The sequence below is a fragment of the Uloborus diversus genome, chromosome 5 (assembly GCF_026930045.1).
Source record: "Uloborus diversus isolate 005 chromosome 5, Udiv.v.3.1, whole genome shotgun sequence".
Lineage (NCBI taxonomy): Eukaryota > Metazoa > Arthropoda > Arachnida > Araneae > Uloboridae > Uloborus > Uloborus diversus.
In genome coordinates, this window is record NC_072735.1 from 127,149,786 (window position 1) to 127,174,444 (window position 24,659).

The following is a 24,659-nucleotide window of genomic DNA, read 5'->3' on the forward strand; positions in this document are numbered from 1 at the left end:
AACAATGCACTTAAAAATAACTTGAAATGAGCATGCATGTTCGTCTAGATCTTTAGATTTTGCTTACATGTCATTTTCTTAAATTAAATAATTACGGTTATTGAGCTTTTTTGCAGATAATTTTAAAGAAAATGTTATAAAAAGCATGTTTTGTCGTTTGAAAATAAAAATTGTATAAACAACAGCCAAGTGCAAGCAAAAAATAAATAAATAAAACGGCACTTATATTTTTTTAACATTATGGAATGAAGTGCACCCTAAAAGCAATATTATTAAAAAAATACCACAATAATATTAATGATGCTGTCTTAGTTTACAATTCAGAAAACTAACGCCTCACTAATTAAGAGAGTTGACTGAATATTAAACTTAACACTTAAAGGCTTGATATTTTTTAAAACGTTTTTATGTAGGTTTTAATTATTGTTCAAATCTAGGGAAGGAAATAATTTAAAAACTTAGTTTAGCTTACGTGTGGTTAATGTTTAAAAAATAAGTGGGCAACCTTGAACTTTAAGTCAAAAACAGCAAATACTTTTCAGACCAATATACAGGAAACATTAATAAATATTGTAAAAATACCTTACTGTTTGAGTAGTATAACTGTATTCTTCATAGAACAACAAAAATGGATATTCTCAAAAGTATAAAAATACAGGTTGTACAAATGCTGGAAAAAGAAATCTATTTTTATTTTTTTATCAAAATTAGTGCTGCTATTTTTTAATATAAAATTAACGTAATGTCATATTCAGTGTATGTGTTTCGTTGGTTGTTAGCAATAACAAAACTTTAAATTGTTCTCATATTGTTTTAAAAAATTGGGTGCGCTGAAAAATGGTAATACGCGGCTTTTAAGGGTTTAAACATTTTTTTTATTTTATGTTGTTCTTTTTACAGGTTCGAGTGAATAACAAGGCCATTTCAATGGATAAATTACCATTTTACGCTTCTGATGCCGTAATTTTAGGATATCCTGGTCGAACATTCATCGTTGTCGTGCCTCAAATCGGTCTTGAAGTAAGGTACTATGAGGAAAATTCTGGGTTTGCTGTAAAGGTTCCATCAAAGTCTTACTTCAACAAAACTGTCGGACTTTGTGGTACGTACATTGGAACATCAAAGTCCAAGTCATGTCATAAAATATCAAATTGAATTATAAAAGACTCGAAAATGATGGGTCTGTGGAAGTAAATGGAAACTAAGTGTCAATGTTTTAACTTTAAATCCTTCTCTTCCTTTTATATCAGTGGTCCCAACCTACAGCTCGTGAGCCAAATGTAGCCCTCGAAACCGATCCAAGTGGCCCGTTATGCACGTTATTAATAGAAAAAATATTATATGTAACCTTCCAAAACAGGAGATGTTCTTTACTCGATATGGACTGTTCGCTGCAAATTTGAAGTCAAGTTTTTAGAAATTTATTTATAAAACAGATGGAAACTTATTAATAAAATAAGAATGTAGAATATTTATAACAACAGTTCTTGGTTTACAATTTTTCTTTCGCTTCTGGATTTTCTCATGCTATCTACGAAAAAATATTTAAATACGTTTTAACTCTGTATGTATTCTAGCCCGCGAGTTTCATTTTAGTATGAGATGCAGGCCTTGGCCAAAACAAAGGTTGGACACCATTGTTTCAGATTTGGGAGATTTGAAAGATAAAAATTTTAGCATTACATACAATACGACTTTCCCTGAGAATAACAGGCTATTCAAATTCTGGCAGTATGACAGCTTGTTAATGGATGGAACCCTGTTTTCATTTACCCCACAGACTATAGGGAGGGAAGGAAACTATGGTTTCCTTCCCCTTGAGGCTCATGTAGGCACATAACCGTTATACGCACTATAACTTTATTGGCTTAACGATATCCCCTCAGCAACGATACTCAATTTGCGTCTCACAAGTCGCATAGATCCCACTGAATCTTCCAACGTAATCTGAATTAATTTGAAAAGAAAATTATAGAAATAATTAGCTTTATATTTTTTCTTTAAATTTGTGTAAATTACGCACAAAAATATAATTTACATCAAAATCTAATCTAGTAGAAAAGTAGGGAAAGTTACAAGCCTAGATGTTTCCATTTACAAGAGTCAGGAGTAAATGGGATAAATAGAGCTACCTATAATTGCATGGAAGATGAAATTCATAACTAGTTTATTTAAATAACTAAACTACTTAATTACTTATAGTATAATAATATATTATTTACTAATATATTATTATACTATAACTAAATTATTCAAATTTTTATTAGCGTTCTACAAGACGAATAAAACTGACTGAAACGAGCTATTTTGAATTGGTATCTTCTGTAGAGAAAAATGTAATATTATTTAATTTTGGTGAAGAATTTTTATCCCGAGTGTCATTTTAAAACAACTATGACAATTACGTAGTTGTTTGCAAACTCGCGGAATTCTCAGGATGTGTTACCTAAGTTGCATAATTTATTCTCGAAAGTAGTCTAGTCTCAAAAATTACCCCGAAAATGGCAATATAGTTTGTTTCATTTTCCAAAAGTTGCCATTTACCATAACTGACCCTTAAAATCGTGTAATTTGGGATTTCTTCAAACCTTAATATTTTACGAACACCAATCAAACGATGTTGAATGTCAGAAAACTGAAAACAAAGTTTCTGACTTTCTGTTCAATCTCATCAGGGTCTCATCAATAAGTCATACATACTGTTAATAGATGAATTTAAAATATTTATTCACACACAAAGAGTTGATGAAATGCAAAAAAAAAAAAAAAAAAAAAAAAGAATGGTAAAAAGTGTAGAATTATCTTCAAATCAAACAACTTATTTTTTTCTAATGTGTTTTATTTCTCGTACCTGCTTTTTTCTTTAAGTGTTTTTAAAAGTTCATACATTAATTTTTCACTATGTTCTTAACTCCGAAAGCTTCTATTTCATCGAAATTTTCACTTTATTTTTTAAACACTTGATTTTTAGAATTTGTTAAGATATTTTACTTAATGCACTCACGTAATATTAATAATTTTGAAATAACGTCGGAAATAAGAGCAAAAGTTTAACATATAATTATAATAGCACATATTTTTTATTGCTCCATGACACAAAAGAACGCAAGATTCAATTTCAGTCTAACGTATTTTGCACATTATTTTATGCAATTTTATTATTTGTTACTTTTTAAAATTCTTACTTCATATTTTTTAACTTTTTATTTGTTTCGAATAAAGAAACAATTAGTCTAAAAAAAGATCTTAGCAATGATGATATTGTTATTTAATTTGCTAGAAGTCAAATTGGATTCCATTCAGTTAAAGTTGAGCAGGGAAATTTTTCGGTTACGCAACTTTCAAAATTATAAAAATAGTCTTCTCTAAGCAAATAGGATATTTCTGACGACGTTTGTTACGCAATTTCTAGGAAACTGCAATGGAGAAAAAGAAGATGAAATAAAAGAAGAACCACTGGAGGAATTCGTATGCAGCTGGCAAACCGAAGGCGATAAAAATAATTGTAAGAAAAGTTTAGAAGAATTGGTAAGTAACGTTGCTTAATTTTCTTTTTATGCGATAAAAATGCAATTGTGGTAACTATTAACATTGAAACAAACTTAGCGATTATCAAGAAGGGGTTCTTCCTAGAGCGCTAGAAAAAAAAGGCAACGTTTAAGGATTTTTTCTGAGATTATGAAAAAAGATGTTGATGTATGGTTCGCTAGACTTAAAAAATACTCTTGAAAAACGTTTTCAAAATTTTTTATCGCATATTTTATGCCTTTTAAACTTACAAAAACTCCACTTGAATGCAACGCTTTGGTTAGTAGCTTAGATTCAGTTCTGTGCTGGCTAAAATTCAGTAATAGTATTTGCTCGGCTATCTATAACAGAAAAATTCTGAAGTCTTGTGTTTCATACATCACTAGCAACCAGGGTTGGTAAAAACCCGGGTTTTTTTCAAAAAACCTCATGGACCCAGGGTTTTTTTGGGTTTTTTTTAAATAAAACCCAAAAAAAAAACAACTAAAGTCGGGTTTTTTTTTAAAGAAATGGGTTTTTTTTTGTCTTTTTTTAGGGAAAATGTGGGGTACTTGTAGCATATTGTAGCGTAAGTATATGGACAAAGCGTAAAAATTATCTTGGAGTAAAAAAAGCTGGAAAATTCAGCGTTTTCTGGAGTAAAGTATAAAAGACGACGATACCCAAGAATGCTGAAGTTTCGGATTTTTAGTTTCCATGATTACCAACAGTTAAGGCAAAGTTACTTCTCGAGTGATAAAATCTGTTGTTCGTTTGTTCGTTTTTAATTACTAATTTTTTTTTCGCAATTTACTTTATTGTATTTCATTTTGTTATGCAAAACTACTGTAGAACCTCAAGTAGTTAAAATCCCTATTTACTGAATTCCAGCTTAATCAAGACATTTCTTTGAATTTTATGTTGCCTGTTTTTTTATTTCTGTGTACAGAGTGAGAAATATTTAACGTTTTCGTAAGATAATGAAAATACTGTACATCTTATTCTGTTTCCTGTCCGACCGTTTGTAAAACCTGTTAATTTCTAAAAAATATGCCTTGTTTATTCGAGATTTGTGACTTGTTGGTTTGCAGAAAATAATTCACATGAAAGCCTTTTAGCTAGAGTAGTGTCCTCTGTACAATCTACAAATGTTGAGAAAATCAGACGTGATAGGACTTAGTCAAGATAATTTGAGTTATTTATTGACCAGTTAAAGAAAAAAGTTAAATATATTTGTTTAAAATCTTCGAAGTATTTTTTTAATACCATTAAAAGTTAAGAAATACTATTGAAGTTCAAAATTCATTTTTTATGTCCATTGTCCGTGGTGAAGAAGTTTACGTTGCGAAAGTATTTAAATTAATTATTTTTTTAACTTCTCAGAAAATTTTAAAAAACCACAAAAGTGGGCTAAATAATCTGTTTTTAAAAATGGGTTTTTTTCAAAAAAAAAAAAACCCCATTGAGTCCAATCCGGCCAACCCTGCTAGCAACCGACTTAACTCGAATTATTTTTACATTTTGATTTTTACTTTTTTTTTATGCCGCCATTTTGGTATTTTTGTGTACACATTAAATATTCTAGTTCAGTCTGCTACTAGTAATATATTGAACTTAAATATTCAAAATTTTTCGGCTTTAGATGACTCATTTTTGAAATTTCAACACCAGTGCAGATCTACCTAATACTTCTTCAGGCGTTGCATTCGAAAGGTGTTTTTGTATATTAAAAACGCATGAAACACAGAAAACAATTTATTAATGTTTTTCAAGAGTGCATTTATTAAACGTAACAAATATTACATCAATATCGTCAATCATCATTTCACAAAAAAGGCTATTAAAAAAAAAATTTCGAGCCCTTAAAACGATTGTTCTGTTGGATTTGAGAGAGATTTTTCTTTATTTACTGAACAGAGCATAGTACGCATTACGTAGATAATTAAATGGTGTTAAAACATATTATCTTGCTTAACAGTTAGTTTAATGCTTTTTTTCTCCTAGTATGCTAATATTGAAATATAAAACATTAATACCTAGCCTTTGTTATAAAAAAGCTCAGATAATGGAAAAGATTATAAAAACATGAGTTGCGGTTTTGTATCCTTCAGACGCTATTTCTGCATTCAAGAAAAAGAAATACTAAAATGTTCCTCTGTAGCTATCCATTAAATTAATTCATTAAAAAGCGTATGAAATGATTAAATGATAATAAGTAATGAAAGTTTTTTTTTTCAAGTATAGGGATAGAAATAAATGCTCAAACAAGTGCAAAAAAAATCTGCAAGATTGAAGATTACGTTATTTCAACAAACTGCAAAATCCAAGCTAATTTTTCAGTCACTTTAACTACCGTGCTGTTGAATCGTGTTATTTATCCAACAGTTAAACCTGGTTACTTAACGAACTTTTTTTTTTCTAATGATGCTGTGTAAGAGGCCATTTGGCCTTTACAAGACCTAGTGCGCTCTCCGACAAGACATGAGTCTTTCATGTGACACCACTAAGGCGCTGATGCATGACATAAGTAGATTTTGATGTGCAGTTTCCACCGGATTGTGGCACCTGGGCCCTCTTTTGATGTGAAAGTGCACTAAGAACTTAATTTTACCGAGGGAATTCAAAGCCAAACGAATACCCATGGGATCTTTTACATCCCGCATAATCATACGACATGGGTGCTGATGATTTCCTGCATCTCCAAAATCCGCCGACTGGCCACCTCGGGTCAGAACACGGGTTCAAGACGTAGAAGGCCAGTGCCTTACCATCACGCCACCAGAATTCATCATATTATTAAGGATACTGATAAACTGAATTAGATGGTGTAATAAATAGTGCATTCATGTGATTTAGCAAGTTGTTCAACCAAGTTTTTGTGAAAACGGTGGATTTACGTTATTTAGCATATTGTTTACTCACATGAGTTAGCAAGCTATTGACTCTTTTTATACCAGCTAATCCAGAAAACTTCAGTCGCATGAGTTTTAAACTGCTGACTTATGTCATTGAAGAAGTTTTTGAAGAAGAAATGGTTGACTCAAGTAATTTAGCACGCTGTTCCATTGTGTTATTTAGCAGTTTTTAAAACCATAATATACATTAAACTTAGGAATGGCATAATTTAGTGAAATATTGACGTATATGATTTAAGATGCTTTCAAATGTCCATGTGATTTAGAAAATGAGAGAATCATGTGATTAGCAAACTGCTCACTCATTTGATTTCGCTGATGAACGATGTGATTTAGGTAAATTTTTGATGCAATTCAGCTAGTTGTTGAATCATATGGCATCAGTCACGGAAGTGAAGTTCTAGACCAGCGGTCTGCAACTGGCGGAACGCGGTCCAGATCCGAACCGCAAAAGGTTGAAAACTGGACCACCAAAAATGTTTTGAAAGAATAAATTATACACATAAATTATTTAAAAACATTTTTCAGTGCGCAAAAATTTCTTTAAGCTCCACTTTTATCATTTTTTCTAATATTTTAGAAGTAATTGCACGACTGAATTAAGTTTTTAATGTTTAGTGTTAAATATGCGGGGGGATCAAAAATTGTACGGACCCCAACAAAAATTACTTGGCGACTTTTGTTCTAGACTTTTAACCAAGTATCTTACCATCTTTTTCACTTCATAATATTCAATAAATATCTTTCAATCAAAATACAAACAAATATTCACAAAAAAAGATCAGATAATTAGTCACTAGTTCTTGTACTCTATGCTATTCATTTTTTTAGCCAGAGATCCCAGAACGAATCCCTATGTGTGTCAAATTGGATGATGTTGCTTTTGAAGCTTGTCATCCTCTGATAGATGTAGAAGTTTACATCGATGCTTGCAGCTTTGATGCAGTGCATAGCACAGATTACAAAGCTTCCTTGTGCAAAACAGCAATGGAATATGCAAGACAGTGTTGTCAAGCGGGAATTGATCTTGAAAATTGGCCTGAAAAGCTGGGTTGTGGTAAGCAAAAGAGTCGTATTTTTATTATTCATTTAAAAAAGGAATAGTTTAATTACTCGCAACTAAATTGTTTCAGCATTTGATTTTCCCTTAAATTTTAGACCGTATAACTTCGACCTGAAAGCACCAAGGTCCGCCCTCTCATGCAAAAGATATCTAAATAATTGTGCGAACTCTATTTTCTGGTAGCTAGAATTTTTAATGCTTCATCGAAACTAAATCACATTTCTGTAAATTTGTATGATATAACATAGAGGTTTATACGAATATGTTACCAAAAAGCAACAAAGGAAATTCTAGAATTAATGCAAATCCCGAAAAGATGAAATAATAATTTATTTTAATTTTTTTAAGTTTATTTATTTGTTTTATTTTATTTTTGAGTTTTTTATTTGTTTTATTTTATTTTTAAAGTTTATTTATTTATTCTTACGTTTTATTGTTTATTTATTTATTATATATTTATTAATTTTTTTTAACTTTTCTACCTCTTTATTTATTTATTTGTTTCTATTTTTCGCTTTATTTTCTTTGTCATTGGCAGTAGATAGTCACCTAATCTATTGCCTGATTCACTGTGTGAAATTTTATCTGAAAACTAAACTTATACGATTAAGTTTTTATAATTCAAGGAATAATAAAATGGTATCCACATTACCATAAAACAATATGAAAAAATATCAGACATGTTTTAAAACCTGTTTTTCTTCATTCTAATTATAGGCCAGGCGAAAGTGTGATTTGTTGTTTATTTTTCGCCAATAGCAGTGAAAAAAACGTTTAGAAAGATACCTTCTTTATGAAGTTGGAGGAAATATCAAAGAAGTTATGGTTTACCCACAAAAACACCCCTTAGAATTAATGTATATGCTGCAGTAAACTCCCTATTGTCGGCTGTCATATTATCAGCGGGTCGGATTATCCCGCGGGTCTTTTCGCAATGTTTTATTTATTTTTTAACGGTAATTAAATGTTTTTTGAATTTATGATTATGTCACTGTTTGTTTTCAATTTTTACATATGTATATTTTTTACATTTAATGTTAGTAGATGCAACTTAGAAATGTTTTTATCTATAATTTAAGAGTATGTGTGAGTGTTATTCATATTTTTTAGCTATTCTATGCAGTAGTATCGTTTCTTACCTATTATTCGGATTATCCGCCATTACCGTACCACCCTATTCAGCGGATAATAGTTAGTTTACTGTATTTATTTTCTTTTTTTTTTAATCCTAAAGGTAATTTATTATGTTTGAATGAATTTTCATACATTCTACTAAAAACATGAGGCTCGACAAAATGGAAATTTGTAAACCAATTTAGTGCGAATAATATCAAATGAGAATTTCAGGCGACTGTCTACTGAAAACTTACAAATTTCAAAGGCTAAATGCTCCTAATGGCAAACCGCAAGCAAGAAAGTTAAATGGTCCGGAACTATCAATAAACTGAACTAAAAAGCACGTATAAATGCTTTCAGAAAAGCAGGTTTATTGTATCCGCCAAATTGAACATTTTCTTCAAGAAACCATAAAAGTAAGAGCAGCTCAATTTCCTTTGAGCTGAAAGAAATTTAAGTTCAGATGAGCAAATGAATGAAGTGAAACTTCTGTTGGTTCTATCTTGCTCGAAGTTTTCTGAAATGATAAATGTTTGTCTTCTATTAACAGATGTATCAAATTGTCAACTCATAAAAGAGAAAAATGTGAGTCCATAAAATCGTTTACAAATAGAAAAATTTTGAAGAGTAAGCGAATTAGTTTTATTTTTACTTTCATTGCGTTTTCCCCTCAAGATATTTTAAACAGATAAACATCTGGGACGTTAATAAAAATTATTTCATATTACCGCATTCATCAAAACTAACGGAAGTAGTACGGGTTTTATGTTAGTGGGTGGATAGTTTTTTTTTTTACAGTATTATTATTTAAGAGAGTGGTTAAACTTCCGATCGCTTCGATTTTCTTGTTTGAGCATTTCAAAAAATGTATTAATGCTGAACTTATAAATTACTTTTGAAACTAAAACCACGGTAACAAAAGTGGCATCATATATACAGGGTGTTCCGTTTTAACCTGCAAGACCGTTAGCCCTAGATGCATACTTCCAATTGCAAAAATGTAGAAAATCAGATGCGGAGTTGAGATATTGAAAGTTTGAAGCAAAAATAAAAATAAGTCAAAAAATACAAGATTTAACCTTTTGTACGGGCCTTAAGTACCCTAACTTATATTTAGAGAAATAATCTCCATTGAAAACTTACTGACACAAAAAACTTGACACTTGTGCGACCAAAGCTCAAGGAGATATTCCAATTCAAAGTTTTAAGGAACCATACAGAAGCTAAGATTGGAACTTATCGCCCTTTCAGAAGTATGACAGGTCGTCAACTTACGAATAAAAAGGTATTAATATTTTTCATTGGTATTCAAATATAAATGCAAATGTTATGCCGTGATACGCAAAAACACACGACAAAACCTCGAACAATTTGAAAAGCCTCACTCCATGCACAAGTATAATTTTAAACACTTGTTACCGCTACATTTTCCCCCAAAAAAAAGTTATTGACGGCGAGTAAAAAGTGGTGTAAATTACAAAACGCTGCGTTTCATATCTCGGTGAACATTGGTAGTACAGAATTTCAAACTTTTTGTGTTGGAATTATCTTTCAATGGAGATTATTTCCCTAAATATAAGATATGAGACCTGGGCCCCGTATAAAAAAAAATAATTTTGTATTTTTTGACCTATTTTTATTTTCACTTCAAACTTTCAATACCTTAACTCTGCATCTGTTTTTTAACATTTTAGCGATTGGAAGTATACATCTAGGATTAACGGTTGCGGTTAAAACGGAACACCCTGCACATACATATTTTTTAAAAGAAATAGAAATATATTACTCATAGATGGAGCAAATCCAACGCGTAGCATCTAATCTGTGTAGTTTTCACAATGTTAACAGGTTAATGTTTACCCCAACTATTGATAAAATTTCATCGCATGTCCTTTTCTACAGTTTTTAATATATGCAGTTTTAAGTTAGTATAGTGGTAATAACAAACGCTTAACAATTGTTGGATATTAGTTAATTTTTATATGGATACGCAAAAAAAAAAAATTTCAATAGCAAGTTACCAATCAAATTTTAACCTTTGTGCGACTGGTTACTAACATAAAAACTGCAGTAAACTCCCGATTATCCGCAGAATTGGGTGGCACAAGTGCCTCGGATAATGAAAATTCGGAATAAACCGCAAAAAGGCTAAAATGAGATACAAATAAGGTAAAACTTGCCCTTCCTCAACAATTTGGCTGCATTGATGCATAATATTTTCTGCAAACAATGAAAATAGTACAGTAAAATTTTTTTGTATTTTTGCACTACAGAACTGAAGATCAAAACAAGTGTATGTACGATGAAGAAAGCACAAAATATAAATAAAAAAACAACTTAGCAAATAAATAAATAAAACAAAAACAACTTAGTTTAAACTTACAATTAAAAAAAAACAATCAAACAAACAGCCATTGGAAATTGCTTTTTTCTGTGAAAATGCATGATCCTGATTCTTGATTGGCTTGTGGATAGTCGGGAGTTTACTATACGTTAAAAGTTTTACGTAAAGTAAATGGAATTGCAGACACATGCTTGAAGTTAGAATAAACTTCTTTTTCAGTACAAAAAAGCTTTATGTAAGATGTCTGACAAAATATACTTTTTAAAGCCATTTTGTCGAGTGTCTTTTCAACAACAATTCGATCCAAGCTTTTTTTTTCTTCTTCTTCTTCTTTTTACGTAGAAAAAAGAGCTTTTTATAACCCCAAAATGCGTGTCAAAAATTCTAATTACCATTAAGGCTATTTTAACATTGAATTAGACATTGTTATAAAATGTGTAGAACGTCTGTATCAAAAAGGTAAGTCGCGTAGTTCCAGTTGCAATGATATTATCTCATAATTCCAGGTGGTGACCTCAGCTATGAAAAAAAGACATTGCATGAAGATTTTCATTGATTATTTTTATTTAGATACCAAATGTCCGGATGGCTTACAGTATCATCAGTGCCACAAAGGATGCCCTCAGACATGTGTCAGCGTGGAAAACAATTCTAGTAACTCTCTTTGCAATCATCTGAAAACTGATGGCTGCTTCTGTCCCGAAGGAAAAGTTCTTAAAAATGGAAGCTGTGTTAATCTTTCTCTTTGCAGTAAGTTTTCGTTCATTTCTAAATTTAAATCAATAATTAATATAAAATGTAATGAAGAAGTAATTTTGAGTTTTTTGTTCCTCTAGGAACTTGTGACGAAGAAGGTCATGTGGTACGTACTTTTTGATCCTATCTTTCTTTTACATGAAAACATTTTATGCAGTGAATATCACTTGCAGGCGTGTAGAAGCAACTGATTACTGTCTACAAAAGAAAATTATATAATAGAGCACTGATTGTCAAAACTCCAATTAACGGAATAGTCCAAATATCAGAACATGCTCTCCTCCTTCAGTTTCAAGAGTGTGCAAGCAGAATCGGAAGCTTTCTCCCCGAATTAGAGAACGAGAGCATAGAACAAAAGAGGAAAATCAAGGTTTAAAAAAAAAAGACTTCTAACAGTCCAAAATAAAGTGTAAAAAAATCGCTTACATCCAAAATTTTAAAATCTACCTACTCGCCAGTAAACTTACTTGAAAGTTATGAAAAAAATGTGCTTTCGCCACTTTCATGTAGTCAGACGCTTCCCCCGATGCTGTTTTCTTTATTATCTGAACTTCTACTTTTCCGAACTAGAAATGATTCTTACAGGTGGGGTGATCGGTGTTCTTTCATAGAATCTATATTTTTCATCAAAGCTTATGACGTCGATTCTTAGGCACATCGGGTTTTGGAGAAATTGAAATCGGATATCCTGCAGCGAATTTCGAATGATTCGAATAAATTTGCTGAAATTCTTATTCTTACTAGAATCTTTTTCGTAATCATAATCAAGGCTACGGAGTGGTTGCAAACGGGGAACGACCGACTCCGACTCCATTAAAAACGAAAATAATGCATTCCGTTACAAATCATGTAGACTACTCTGAAGTGTCACATAGCTGTCATAGATTTTTTTTTTAATTTCGTAGTTAAAATCAATGGGTATATAAAATATTCCAAAAGGATTTTGTGAAAAAAATTCCTGTTTCAGCTTTTTTAAATTCAACATAAAGTTGGCCATTTTTATAATATAAGCAGAACACCCATTTTGAAATGGACATAGTTTCAAAAGTATGTAACCGATTTGATCTTTTCTTCCCTGGGAATAACCAAGGAACAGCATTTTACTTAGAGTTTTTGAAAATCTAATTAGCTTAGGATTTTTTTTTTTTTTTTTTAATGAAAAACATTGTTCCTTTTCATATTTTCTGATTTCTTCCTCCTGCGAAAAACAAAAGTGATATAGTATATCAAAGTTTTTTATTAAAATTTCGCAACACTTTTAATTGAAAGTCTTAGATGCACATAACCATAGAAGTTAAACTTGAAGACTTAAAATTTTCAACAGTCGCAGTTTTTAAAGGCCTAGTTTTTTTTTTTTTTTTTTTAACGCAGAAAAGGTTTGTGAATTTTGGAATCGTGAGAAAAATAATAATAATTATTATTATTAAATAATTAATAACTTTGCTTGTCGACTCTCGTAAAAGACATCCAACGTATGCGCCGTAAAAGACCTTCTCGAATATTTTTAGAGTTCGTCAGGCATTGTCTTTTAGTGCTTACGTATGAAATAAACGAGTTAGCAGCGATTCAAGGTACACAAACAGTTTAATTTTTAGAGGGAAAAGTTCGCTTTTTTAAATATTGAGAACTTGAGGTAGTCACAAAATTTTAAGTTTTTCAATCACAAAATCAATCATTTATAAAGCTAGCAGCATTTAATGAATAAGGAATGAATTTACTGTTTAGATACGGAATACGTTTATAATTTCTTGAATTTCTCCATACCATGTTTTCAAAGTTTTTAACTGCTAATAGCAGAAGCAAAATTTAATTAATATATTTTAAAACTTTGCAAAACTGTTTATCTGTTATATTGCTGTGCAATAAACTTATAAAATCTTATTTACATAAAATAAGATTTTTTAATAAGGTAAATATTTCCTACAGAAAAAAATATGAGTTTTCAAGAGGGAGGTTTTTATTTTTTTCAGAATTTCGAAGGTTTATTTGCTTTTCTAGTACGTAACGAAGTGTTGGACACAAAAATTTTCAACTTGAAGAAAAGGTGAACGTACTACAAGCGTTCAGGAAATGCTAACATATTAGCTGAGAAAGGAATTTTTTTTTTATTTGAAAGCAAAAATGTTATTTTTTTTAATTAAAATTCTTTTTTAATTAATGAAACAATATTTCATATGCTATATCAACATATCAGCACAAATTTAGAAAAGATATAATGCATATCAAATAAATAGATATTTAGAATGTTCGACTATCTTTAATTAACAATAACTCTAAGCTTTAATTTATAATTATTTAAACTAATAATTACATTTTGAAATTTACTTGTTTTCCCAAAAGCCTGGTGATTCCTGGAATGGTGGAGATTGCAAGAAGTGTCACTGCCGTCCCGATTTGATGACTGAATGCGTCCTGGAAATATGCCCTGCGAACCCGGTTTGTTCGATCCAAGAGACTTTAGTGAAACAAACCAGAGAAACTGAAGATGTTTCATGCTGCGAAAAATACACTTGTGGTAAGGTTTTTAACTGTTTACACGCTTTTCATTGCTGCTCTGATGACGTTTCAAAAAAAAAAAAAAAAAAACTGTTATATAGTCATTTAGGGCAACGCTGAACCATGTAGCTACTTTGCGGCATATTTTCATGCTGGTTAACAGTTAACTCGAACTTTATTGTTGCAAACATTTTGGGATTTCATCAAAATCTATTTTTAATATTACTGTATCCCCTTTCAATGTCTAATTTCTCATCTTCAAAATCACTTCTTATCGCAATCGTTTGGGTTTATAAAATGTGTGTGTTAAGACTTAACCTCACATACCTTATTAATATATAATTGACAACTTAGTTGATTGCCGTTGATGAATATTAATTGGAGTATTAATGCATGTTGTGTTTGTTGTAACCTTTGCCCGAAGAATCTATTTATGTTTAGTAAATTAAGCATAACCCTTCACATTTTTAAAATACTCATTTTATTTGCATGTTAAGAGGAATACTGCCAAGGACAGGTAAAGGACAGTAATTGAAAATTTTTCATTTTTCTGCACTTTGTCATCTATTATACGTTAGCTTTATTGTACAAGCTTGCTTATTTAACTTCTGCTGAAAAATATCTTGAAAAAAAACGTTTATTTCCAACATTGTTCTATTGTTGGTATTGAATCGATCTTCTTCAAATATCTCGAAAACTCATTTCTTCAGATACTGCCGTTTACCCGCATACAGCAGAATTGTTATCCAAACTGAAATAATGAGTGAGTAACTTATTTATATACTACACTGTTTTTTTTTAAATATTGGCGACAACTTTTTACGAGAGTAATTTTGCTTATTCAATAATGCGGAGTTCAGTTGTTTCCCCATTACTAGCACTACGTGGGCAGGGAAACGTGTTTTACAGAATTCGTGTAAACCTTGAAGTAATGAGTGATGTTAATTATATCATTGAATGATGTCAGCTATGACGCAGAGTGATATCAATTATATCACTCTGTAGCACTCTGTCATTGTAAAAGTATTGGTTACCAACCTTTTACGATAGTAATATCGCATCTAGAATAGAGAGTTCGGTTGTTTCCCCAATACTAACACTGCATGGGCAGGGAAACATGTTTTACAGAATTCCGTTTGTCCTTTTTTAGAGAACTTTTATATAAAAGTTTCATCTACAATTACAAAAACTTAATATAATTGGACAAAATATGACTATAATACTCCAGGACTAAGAAACACATTTACAGTGCTGTATGTTATCCTCTCCATGAAGCAGCCAAGTTATCGATTTAAAGTTCTTATCTTAGAAAGTAAATAGTTTGGAAACTTTCCCGATAATATTTTCAAATTGAGAATGCAAGACTTCAGCATGTGCAACCTACACTTATTTTTCATTAGTGACACTTATCAAAATGCTGCCTCGAAACAAAATTAGTCGCCGCATTTAGGTAGAAAGTTCTGTGAGGTTAAAAACTGCGCTGTGACCTAAATTAATTGTTACAATTGAATAATTTTAATAATGGCATAAAACTAACTTCTAGCCTATGAATCACGAATTCATTAGAAGACAAACGGATATTTCAGGTGGTATAATCCTTACAAAATAAAGGTGCCACTTAGGAGTATGAGAACTCTGCTGTCTTGTAGACCTTATTTAAGAAGCGTCTATTTTCATGAAAGGGCAATAAGCAGAGGAAAATTGATATTATTTCCTCTTTTACAAAACTTGCTAAAAACATTCATATCGCCAAAATTTCACTAAACTCGAAAATATTGCACACGTCCTTTCTTTCTTTTCTACCTGTTTTAAGGAATTTTTTCGTTTTCTCAGATGTGCCAAATTTTCATGGTTGGACATTAGCTAATTTGGTACTGAATTGATAAGGGAATACTTGGAAGTAAATGTTGTTAATTGATAACATAGCTCTCTGAAATCTCCATTAAATGTCCAAGCAAAATCATAAAATCTTCAGTTTTAATAATCCGCACAAAAGTATTCAAATGTAGCCTCTAGTTTGGGCAAACAAACATATAGAAATAATTTGTTGACATTAATTATCTTTTTTAAACCGTACTTTGATATTAATTTGTAATTTTGTGCCGTTTAGTATAAATAAATAATATAGTTTTATGAAGCTTGGCTTCTAATACGTAAATAGTTTCATAAAGTTTGGTTTTTTTATAATGAAAACAGTTTCTAAAAGTAGCCCGTTTTGGTTGTTTCATCATCAATTAAGTCAACCCATCGTTATCTGCATCTTTCTTTCTTATGTCCTTATTTTCCAACAAATATCTACTAATGTAATCGGTCACTCATCTGAAGTGTATTTGATAATCTTCTTCTGTTTTCCTCTCTCTCTCTGATCCATATTCTTTTCATCCTTTAAGAATGCATAAATATGCAGTTGAAACCGCCATTTAAACAGATAAAATACATTGCTTTATTCTAGTTATAACTATGAAGATAATATAGTTAATTCTTTATATAGTGCCGAAAGAAAAGGACTGCCCTCCGTTAGATGTACCAAAGTGCGAAAAAGGTGAAATTGCGAAAGTTTACAAAGGATTGGATTTGTGCCCTAAGTACAAATGCGGTAAGTATTTGGTTTTGAAGTCGTTTTGAAGCCACTTTGAACTAAATTTTATAACATTTTGAAAATCAATCATGGAAAACCATCTCTCTTTTTTTTTTCTTATTACTCGTATAATGCATTATATACCATTAATAAATAGCTATTGCTGTTCTTCCGTTATTATGTGTAACAGAGAAGAGAGAGACTTTACATTTCATTAGAAAAATACTATTTTGAGCGAGTTATATCTTTAAGAGTAAAAACGAGATTACGATTCAGACAGCGGTTGATTATCAACTATTTTTTGAGCGCTTGAACTTTGTATATCCGAATCAAATTTTCCTTTACCGATCTTTTTTTTTCCCTTCGACTATACAAGGCGAACTCAAAAGTAAAGGGTAGTGATAAAAATGTTTTAGAAATTTTTCTGAGACTTTTTGAAAAAAGTGAACACAGATTCCCTAACGCGGGAAGGTTTAAATTGACATGTTTTTCTATATCATTCACACACCTGCATACAAATATTTTATCAGTGTATTGCTGCCAATCAAAGACTGCCAGCGTCAAAAAATCTTCCTTCACTTTGCTTTTTTACCATTTGTGTGTTATATATGCCTATTTGCGTCCAGGGAAAATTATCGATGTGACTTCTAGGTACATATGTACGTTCACTTGTTATTTGTTTAATTTCCAATATCCAAAAGCGAACATTATGACTTCAAACTATAGCTCTTTGAAACTGTTGTGGGTGAATAAAAATATTTTGATCTACTTTGGAATGATCAGTAACTGTATTTTGAACTATATATTTAAATGTTGCACAAAAAAGTATTCAGATCCCAACGATCACTCCTGCCGGTTCCAAAACGGTAAGCCCTTCAGCTTAGCATAGTTAGAACTCAATTTGTTAAAAATAATTTCGTTGCCTTAAAAACGTTGGTAATAGTTATGCCTAGACATTTCTGGCTTTTGAAATTTGATGGTACAAGAAGGAACAGTATTTTCTCACCTTGATAATTGCAACTTTATCTTTGTGTGATCAAAAGCTTCAACGTTCCGTTCCTCCCCATAAAGAAATCTGAAAATTTAATGAGAAACTTAATCGTATCTAAATAAATATTACCAAGTTTTTTAGTTTTGTGAAGTTTAGAAGTTAGAACATTTACGTAATCATAGATGAACTTGCATTTATAAAATGCACTGTTTATTTCAATACATACATGCTGGTAAAGTAGCGTAAGAGTTAGGCATTGGCTTCGTAAATCCAAGGGAGACGGTTTAAATTCGGCTCCAGTCGGTAGATTTTTTTTTTCATGCAGAAAATCGTCAGCATCTATGTCGTATAATTATGCAGCAAGTAAAACATCCCTTAAGCATTCGTTTGGTCACGAATACGCTTGGAGAAATTAAATTCCTAGAGCAGTTTTGCATCGAAGAGAGTCCAGATTCCTCCATCTAGTGGGGGAATATCTATCCGTATGAAAAATGCTCGAATCATAAGAATGTAAGGGGGCATTCGTTAATTACGTAAGAATGATTTTGGCAATTTTCGGAGATCAATTCAGATCATAATGTTCTAGATTAAACTTTTTTTCGACATTTTTTTTTGTATGTGATGCGATACTAATTAAAAATAACCGTGCCATACATAGTGCGATTCTTTTATTACATTTTACACTATTCATTCGTTGTAAAACAGGTAAAAAACAGTTCATACTAGTACGTCTTTTACTTTCCAGGAGCAAATAAAATAGGATCCCTGCCAAACCACTTGACTGCTCAAAATCTAGAATAAAATATCGTCTTGGAAAATATTACGTAAGAATATGTTTGACCCCCCCCCCTCCCCCAAAGTAAGGGTATGTAGATATTTTCTAACCCCCCCCCCTTTCCCTCGGGACTCCTACGTAATCATTGAATGGCCCCAAATAAGTTTCCGTCCATATGGAATCTTTACTAATAATAAAGCTGAATATCCCTCTGTCTGTCCGGATCTCTGTCTGTCAGGATCTCTGTGACGCGCATAGCGTCTAGACCGTTCGGCCGATTTTCATGAAATTTGGCACAAAGTTAGTTTGTACCATGAGGGTGTGCACCTTGAAGCGATTTTTCGAAAAGTCGATGTGGTTCTTTTTCCAATCCAATTTAAGAACAAAAATATCATAAGGGAGGAGTAAATTACGACATTATCATAACGTGGAACCGTAACATGGGTACAAGCCAATTGGCGAGAAAATTCACCATACATTATTTGTAAATATACAGGCGAACCAAAAGACCTTTTATTTTTCTACTACGGGCAAAGCCGTGCGGGTACCACTAGTGCTTTCTATAAAGCTGTTTTCTCTTTTTCTGACTAACATGATGCTGAAAGAAAGACCGCGATTACGTACTATTTCTTATCCTGCACTTTTCCAACAGAGTGTGATCAAGTACTTTGTGCACCGCTGTCATGGCCAGAGGATTTAGAACTCGGTCAGAAAGCCGAGATGATTAACGATTCTTGCTGTCCTTCGGTTCGAGTTGACTGCCATGCAGATTCTTGCCCAGACAAACCGGAATGTGGAAACGGATTGGAGCTGACTGAACTAGAAGGGGAATGTTGCACCGTCTACAAATGTAGTAAGTTTTTTTTTTTTTTTTCATTTTGGATTAACGAAAAGTTTTTACTTCATGTTACAGAAAAAATTTTAATTGTTTAAACAACTATAAGTTATCAAAATTGATTTTTTTTTCTTTCTCTAAAAAGATCCCTTAAGTGTATGCATTATTAGCACGTAACGGATAAGTTATTTTTTACAACAAAAACAGTTATTTTTTACAACATTTCCAGACATTTTTTTTACGAGGTTACTGATATAAAAATCTTACATGGAAAACGACAAAGCTTCATTTTTCGGGGGGGGGGGAGAGAGTCTAAAATTTGTTTCTGAAACGTGTTATCATATTCAATTATTTCCAGAGCCACCAAAAGATGTTTGCGTGTACACAGATCAATATAAAGTTGTGGAGGGTTTCCAAGAACCTAAAGAGTCTTTAGAAATGGAGACAATATATTATGAGGTAAATAAATTTCTTTTCTTTTTCCTTTATCCAAAATGATTTTCTTTATCAATAGAATTAAACACAATTGCTTTATTTTTCAAAAATCACGAAAAATTTATTCCATGATTTATACTCAACAAATCTCTGCGTTTAAAAAAAAAATGTTTTATGAAATGAAAATAGTAATCTAAGTAATTTGTGTAAATTTAAGAAGTTCCTAAAAAAAAGTAGTCATGTCTTCTCTGTCATTTTAGAAAAGAAAAAAAAAAAAGAGTACGTTACTTTTTTTTTTCAAGATAGAAATTTTTTCCCCAGCTTCTGTTCATTGTATTGAAGTTTTTTGCACAAAAACAGACATGGGGAGAGAGAGAGTCCATAAAAAAACTCCGAGGTTTGAAGCAATCATTTCTAATGTAACTAATTTGGTTAGGATATGTACTAAAAGGTGTTAATTTATCAATATTTTAAATATTTAGTACTATTCTAAGTGCTGCCTTTTTTTGTCGGCGCTTTACACATCCGAACGGTACCTAACCCCTTAGCACTTTGTGAGAGCTTGTCTCAAATGTTATTTGCCACTCTGGATTCTTGGCGTGTACCCAGAGAAAAAAGTCAAATGGAGTCAAATCCGGGTTTCTTGAAGACAAAAAAATAGGCCCTGACTTACGAACTGACTTAATACCGAACCTAAAATCTAATGTTTCCTCTCTACCTAGTGTTGAAAAAACTGATGTGTACAAAATTTGACGAGCTACTGATTTTTTTCAGAATTAATTGACCTAACGTTGCTGAAACTACTTCGATATGAGTTTTCAAAAACCCCAGAATTCTTTCATGGTTATCCTGAGTATATATACTATGCTGTAAACTACAGATTATCCGTGGAATAGTGTGACACGGTAACAGAGGATAAGTGAATCCGTGGATAATCCGCAAAATAGGTAAAAACCGATATTTATGTATGCAACAGCTTTAAAAAATCAACCACTCGCATACATTTAAACTGTAGCTAAAATAATCGCTCACTGTTAAAACGGATTCCTCTCATACCCGAGCAAATCGTGCATGTAGATTAACTGGGACAGATTTAGCTAGGTTACACCAAGAATGCATATACGAGAAGGGAATACGGGTTGGTACAGCAACTCGTTTACGCGAGTAAGTAGTGTAGATCTCTTAGAGTCAGTAAGTAGTGTATAGTATGAATCTACAGATCAGTAAACAGAGCGCAGATCTAAATCAGTAAGTAGTGTAGATCTAAAATTCAAGTTTCAACTAATTAGGTTTTCGTGACCTTGTGAAGTTTAATGTCGTTGGAAGGAAGGGGGAGGAAAGAAATAGAAATGTCTAAGAATATATTTGCACTTCTTAAGTTAAATAGTGCGCATTTATCTACATTCAATTAATCATTGTCGAAAAAAAAAACTTTCAATTGAAAGAGTGAAGGGCAGTCGATAATCCCCGCCCACGTTCTTTCCTTCATTCAAAAAAAAAAAGTTGAGGAAGAAAAATATCAATTTTAATACAGTGAATTTCTTTGCTTTTCTGATATTTTTTCCCCAGAAAATTTGAAAGATAGTCAAACAATGGAGTCAAATTCTTCTTCACCGGTACCTCTCAATAGCAGACACTTCTCAAATTATTTATGGCGGAAATTTTCTTTCTAGGTTGGAAAAGAATGGACCGATGGCCTTTGCGAGACATGCAGTTGTATTGAGAATAAAGGTCAGTTAGTACCATTATGTGTTAAGGCACACTGTCCTGCAACAGAAGATATGCCCGAAAACAAAGTAAGTGTTAGACTCTTTGGTATTAAGAACTGCCATTTGATAACATTCTAATCAAAAGAGGGATTTTCAATTTTAAAAAAATGCACATTTAAAAAATCATGTGCTATTTTTTAAATTTTTTCGACTGTCCCAAAAGAATTTCTAAACTGATAATCAAAAGAGTGTTACGGTAATATAATCGTTAAAGTCTAACTTAAACTAACTATTAAGAACTACTTTTGCACTAGCTAGCGAGTACGTTCAAAACTGTCTTAAACCAGCTTTTCTCATAAAATATACTATATTTCTATCGTGTACGTCGAGAAAACGGGAAAGTCGTGAAAAAATATAACCCCGTCATCGCATTCAGCGCCCTCGATATAAATAAAAAGCATCTTTCAAACTTCTCTCAGGGAAAAACAATTTCATACTGAACTGTATTCAAGACAGGGGTTGAAATTTGAAACAAACACCCCTGAACACAACTCAGTTTGCGCTATTTAATCACTCCCAACGACTAGGATTTTGAGCTCAAAACTTAAGTTTAAGTCTAAGCTTTTGAAATCATCTAATGTGATACAAAAAATAATAGTAAAGAATAGTTATTCATTACTCTAAAGTTTAAAGCTCCCTCTACCGGTGTTTTTTGAACGTTATCTTTCAAATTTATTTTCGGGAAAATCCTACCATAGAAGAATAATTTCTTGCGGAAACTGCAACCAATCGACCATTTTTTCCGGGTTTTTATTTAATAAGCATTTGAAATTTTGGGCCCTAAACTGAAATGGTAGTTTTCTCCTTCGAAATAAGCCCTAGATCGTAGCTTAAGTAGCGACACGTCCACCATCATAGGGCTGAACGCCGCTTTTTTTCCTTTGTCGGATATGATAAAGTAGCTTGTTCTTCTTCTTGATTGTGCAGCTTCTTGACTGTAGATTGACAGGGAGTCTATAAGAAATCACAATGAAGAAGCTAAACACGATACTTCACCACAGCAGACATAGGGAAAAAACGGCGTTTAGCCCCAAGATGACGAGACACTACCAAACTACTTTTAAGCTACGATCCCTTCGATAGGCATTGGGAACCCTTACTTTTTTAAATAACGAATAAATACCTTTGTGCTGGAAATTCAAAAAATCAGTAATCCAACGTTATAAAGCACAAAAATTGCAAAATATTGCAGACACGTGTTTCGGTGTTACAAGGAACACCTTTTTCAGTGCAAAGAAGTGTGAGCTTCTGGATGAAAAGTCATCCGAGAAAAGCAACACGGTGGAACAGGAGATAGTATAAATATCTAAAATAGAAATTAAACAAAACACAAAAGATAAAATAACACCTGAAGGCAAAATCTATATATATATATAAATGAATGTTTGTCTGTATGTCATCCATGAACTCAAAAACTACCCGGCAGATTTGGCTGAAACTTTCACGTTTGTTATTTTTGGTACTGGGAATGTTTATAGACCAGTTCGAAAAAAATCCGAACGATAGTTCCTTTTTTATTCCAATTTAAGTCACAATCCATAGGATAAATACGAATAAAATTATCGGCTGCAGAAATTAATTCGCGTGAAAGATCTCATTGATAAGAAGTTAGCTGTTGCCATTTTTCTTGAGTTTGAACAAATAAATTCTTTCTTTATTGTTTTATGGCTTTTCATGCAACGGGGGTATTTAAAACTTTTTCTATTTGATATTTTTAGCGATTGATTGATCTTGCAAACTGCGTGAGTACAAAATTTGAGTATAGTCACGGCTTCACTTGATACCTGGACCGATTATTATGAAAATTGCTATATATATGTATTTTTCCACGGAGAAGGTGCATAATATGCTCATTGAAGCCACTCGCCACCAGGTGGCACTGCAGAGTAGCAACTTCTGCCCCGTTCAACCGATTGTCATGAAAATCAGTATAATGATATATTTTTTTGTTGACGTAGCAACGCGCGTCGGGTACAGCTAGTTTATTATATAATTCCATCAGGAAAAAACCGTTAAGTAATAAATTTTCCAGGAAAACCCATAAACAATGCAAAAAGTCCAAAAATGAAACCACTCTGAATAAATTAGCAATAAATTTACCAGCGGGAAAAACTATGTATGGAAGCGATGTATCAAATGGAGAAATGCAGGAAAAAACAAAGTGAAGGATAAACATATTGAAATTAGTTAATCACAAAACGAAATAAGAAAGCAAAAAATGAAAAAGAATAAAAGTAAGAAATGTACGACGTTTACATAAAAATAATAGAAAAACTAAACCGATTTTAACAAAGGAATCCACACAGAAGAAAAATAGGGCATTGCTGTAAGATCGTTAACTAAATTAGAACGGTTCCTCAGGATGTGGAAAGATTCCCAAAAATCAAGATCCAACGAATTGGGGCATTTTTGGATAATTTGATAAGAGTTAAAATCAAAAGAGTGATTCGATTCCCAACAGTGCTGGGCAATACTGGATTTATTCAGCTGTTGTTTTCTCACATAGCTTTGATGTTCTTTTAACCGAAATTTCAAAGAACGGCGGGTCTGTCCGATGTATCCGAGTCCGCAATTGCAAACAATTTTATAGATCCCACAACAATTAAGAGGATGAATAGAATCTTTAAGAGAAGAGAAAGAAAGTTTATTAATAGGAGAAAATAACACTTGGAATTGGAATCGCTTCAGAATCTTAGCAACCTGAAAACTAATACCAGGGAAGAAAGGCAGAACAACTAAATTCTTAGTGTTAAAAGTTCTATTAAGAACAATATTTTGAGATTTTTTGCAAAGTTTTTTATAAATGGAATCAACTAAGGTGGGCGGATAGTCTCTATCAACAGCCACAGCTCTTAAATAGTCAAGTTCCGCATTAAGAAGCTCAGGTGAAGAACAAATATTCATTGTACGATAAACAAATGTGTTGAAAGCTGAATATTTTTGATTAGGAGGGTGAGACGATAATCTATGTGGGGGTAATGAAACAGCAAAAGGTTTGCGATAAACCGTAGTTTCAAAACCGGGCTCAATTCGAGAAACGAGAACATCCAGAAATGGAAGGCAATTATTCTGTTATTTT

General features: G+C 32.0%; 1 protein-coding gene across 1 annotated transcript in view; it reads left to right on the top strand.

Annotated features, from left to right (window-relative positions):
• LOC129223130 (uncharacterized) overlaps nt 1-24,659 on the top strand; it is a 408,522-nt gene that overhangs the window by 372,906 nt on the left and 10,957 nt on the right. The window contains exons 74-83 of the mRNA XM_054857696.1: nt 901-1,102; nt 3,413-3,528; nt 7,254-7,479; nt 11,516-11,695; nt 11,782-11,807; nt 14,042-14,216; nt 16,689-16,793; nt 19,194-19,394; nt 19,735-19,835; nt 21,485-21,607. Of these exons, the coding sequence (XP_054713671.1) occupies nt 901-1,102; nt 3,413-3,528; nt 7,254-7,479; nt 11,516-11,695; nt 11,782-11,807; nt 14,042-14,216; nt 16,689-16,793; nt 19,194-19,394; nt 19,735-19,835; nt 21,485-21,607 (1,455 nt within the window). The remainder of the gene's footprint in view (nt 1-900; nt 1,103-3,412; nt 3,529-7,253; nt 7,480-11,515; nt 11,696-11,781; nt 11,808-14,041; nt 14,217-16,688; nt 16,794-19,193; nt 19,395-19,734; nt 19,836-21,484; nt 21,608-24,659) is intronic.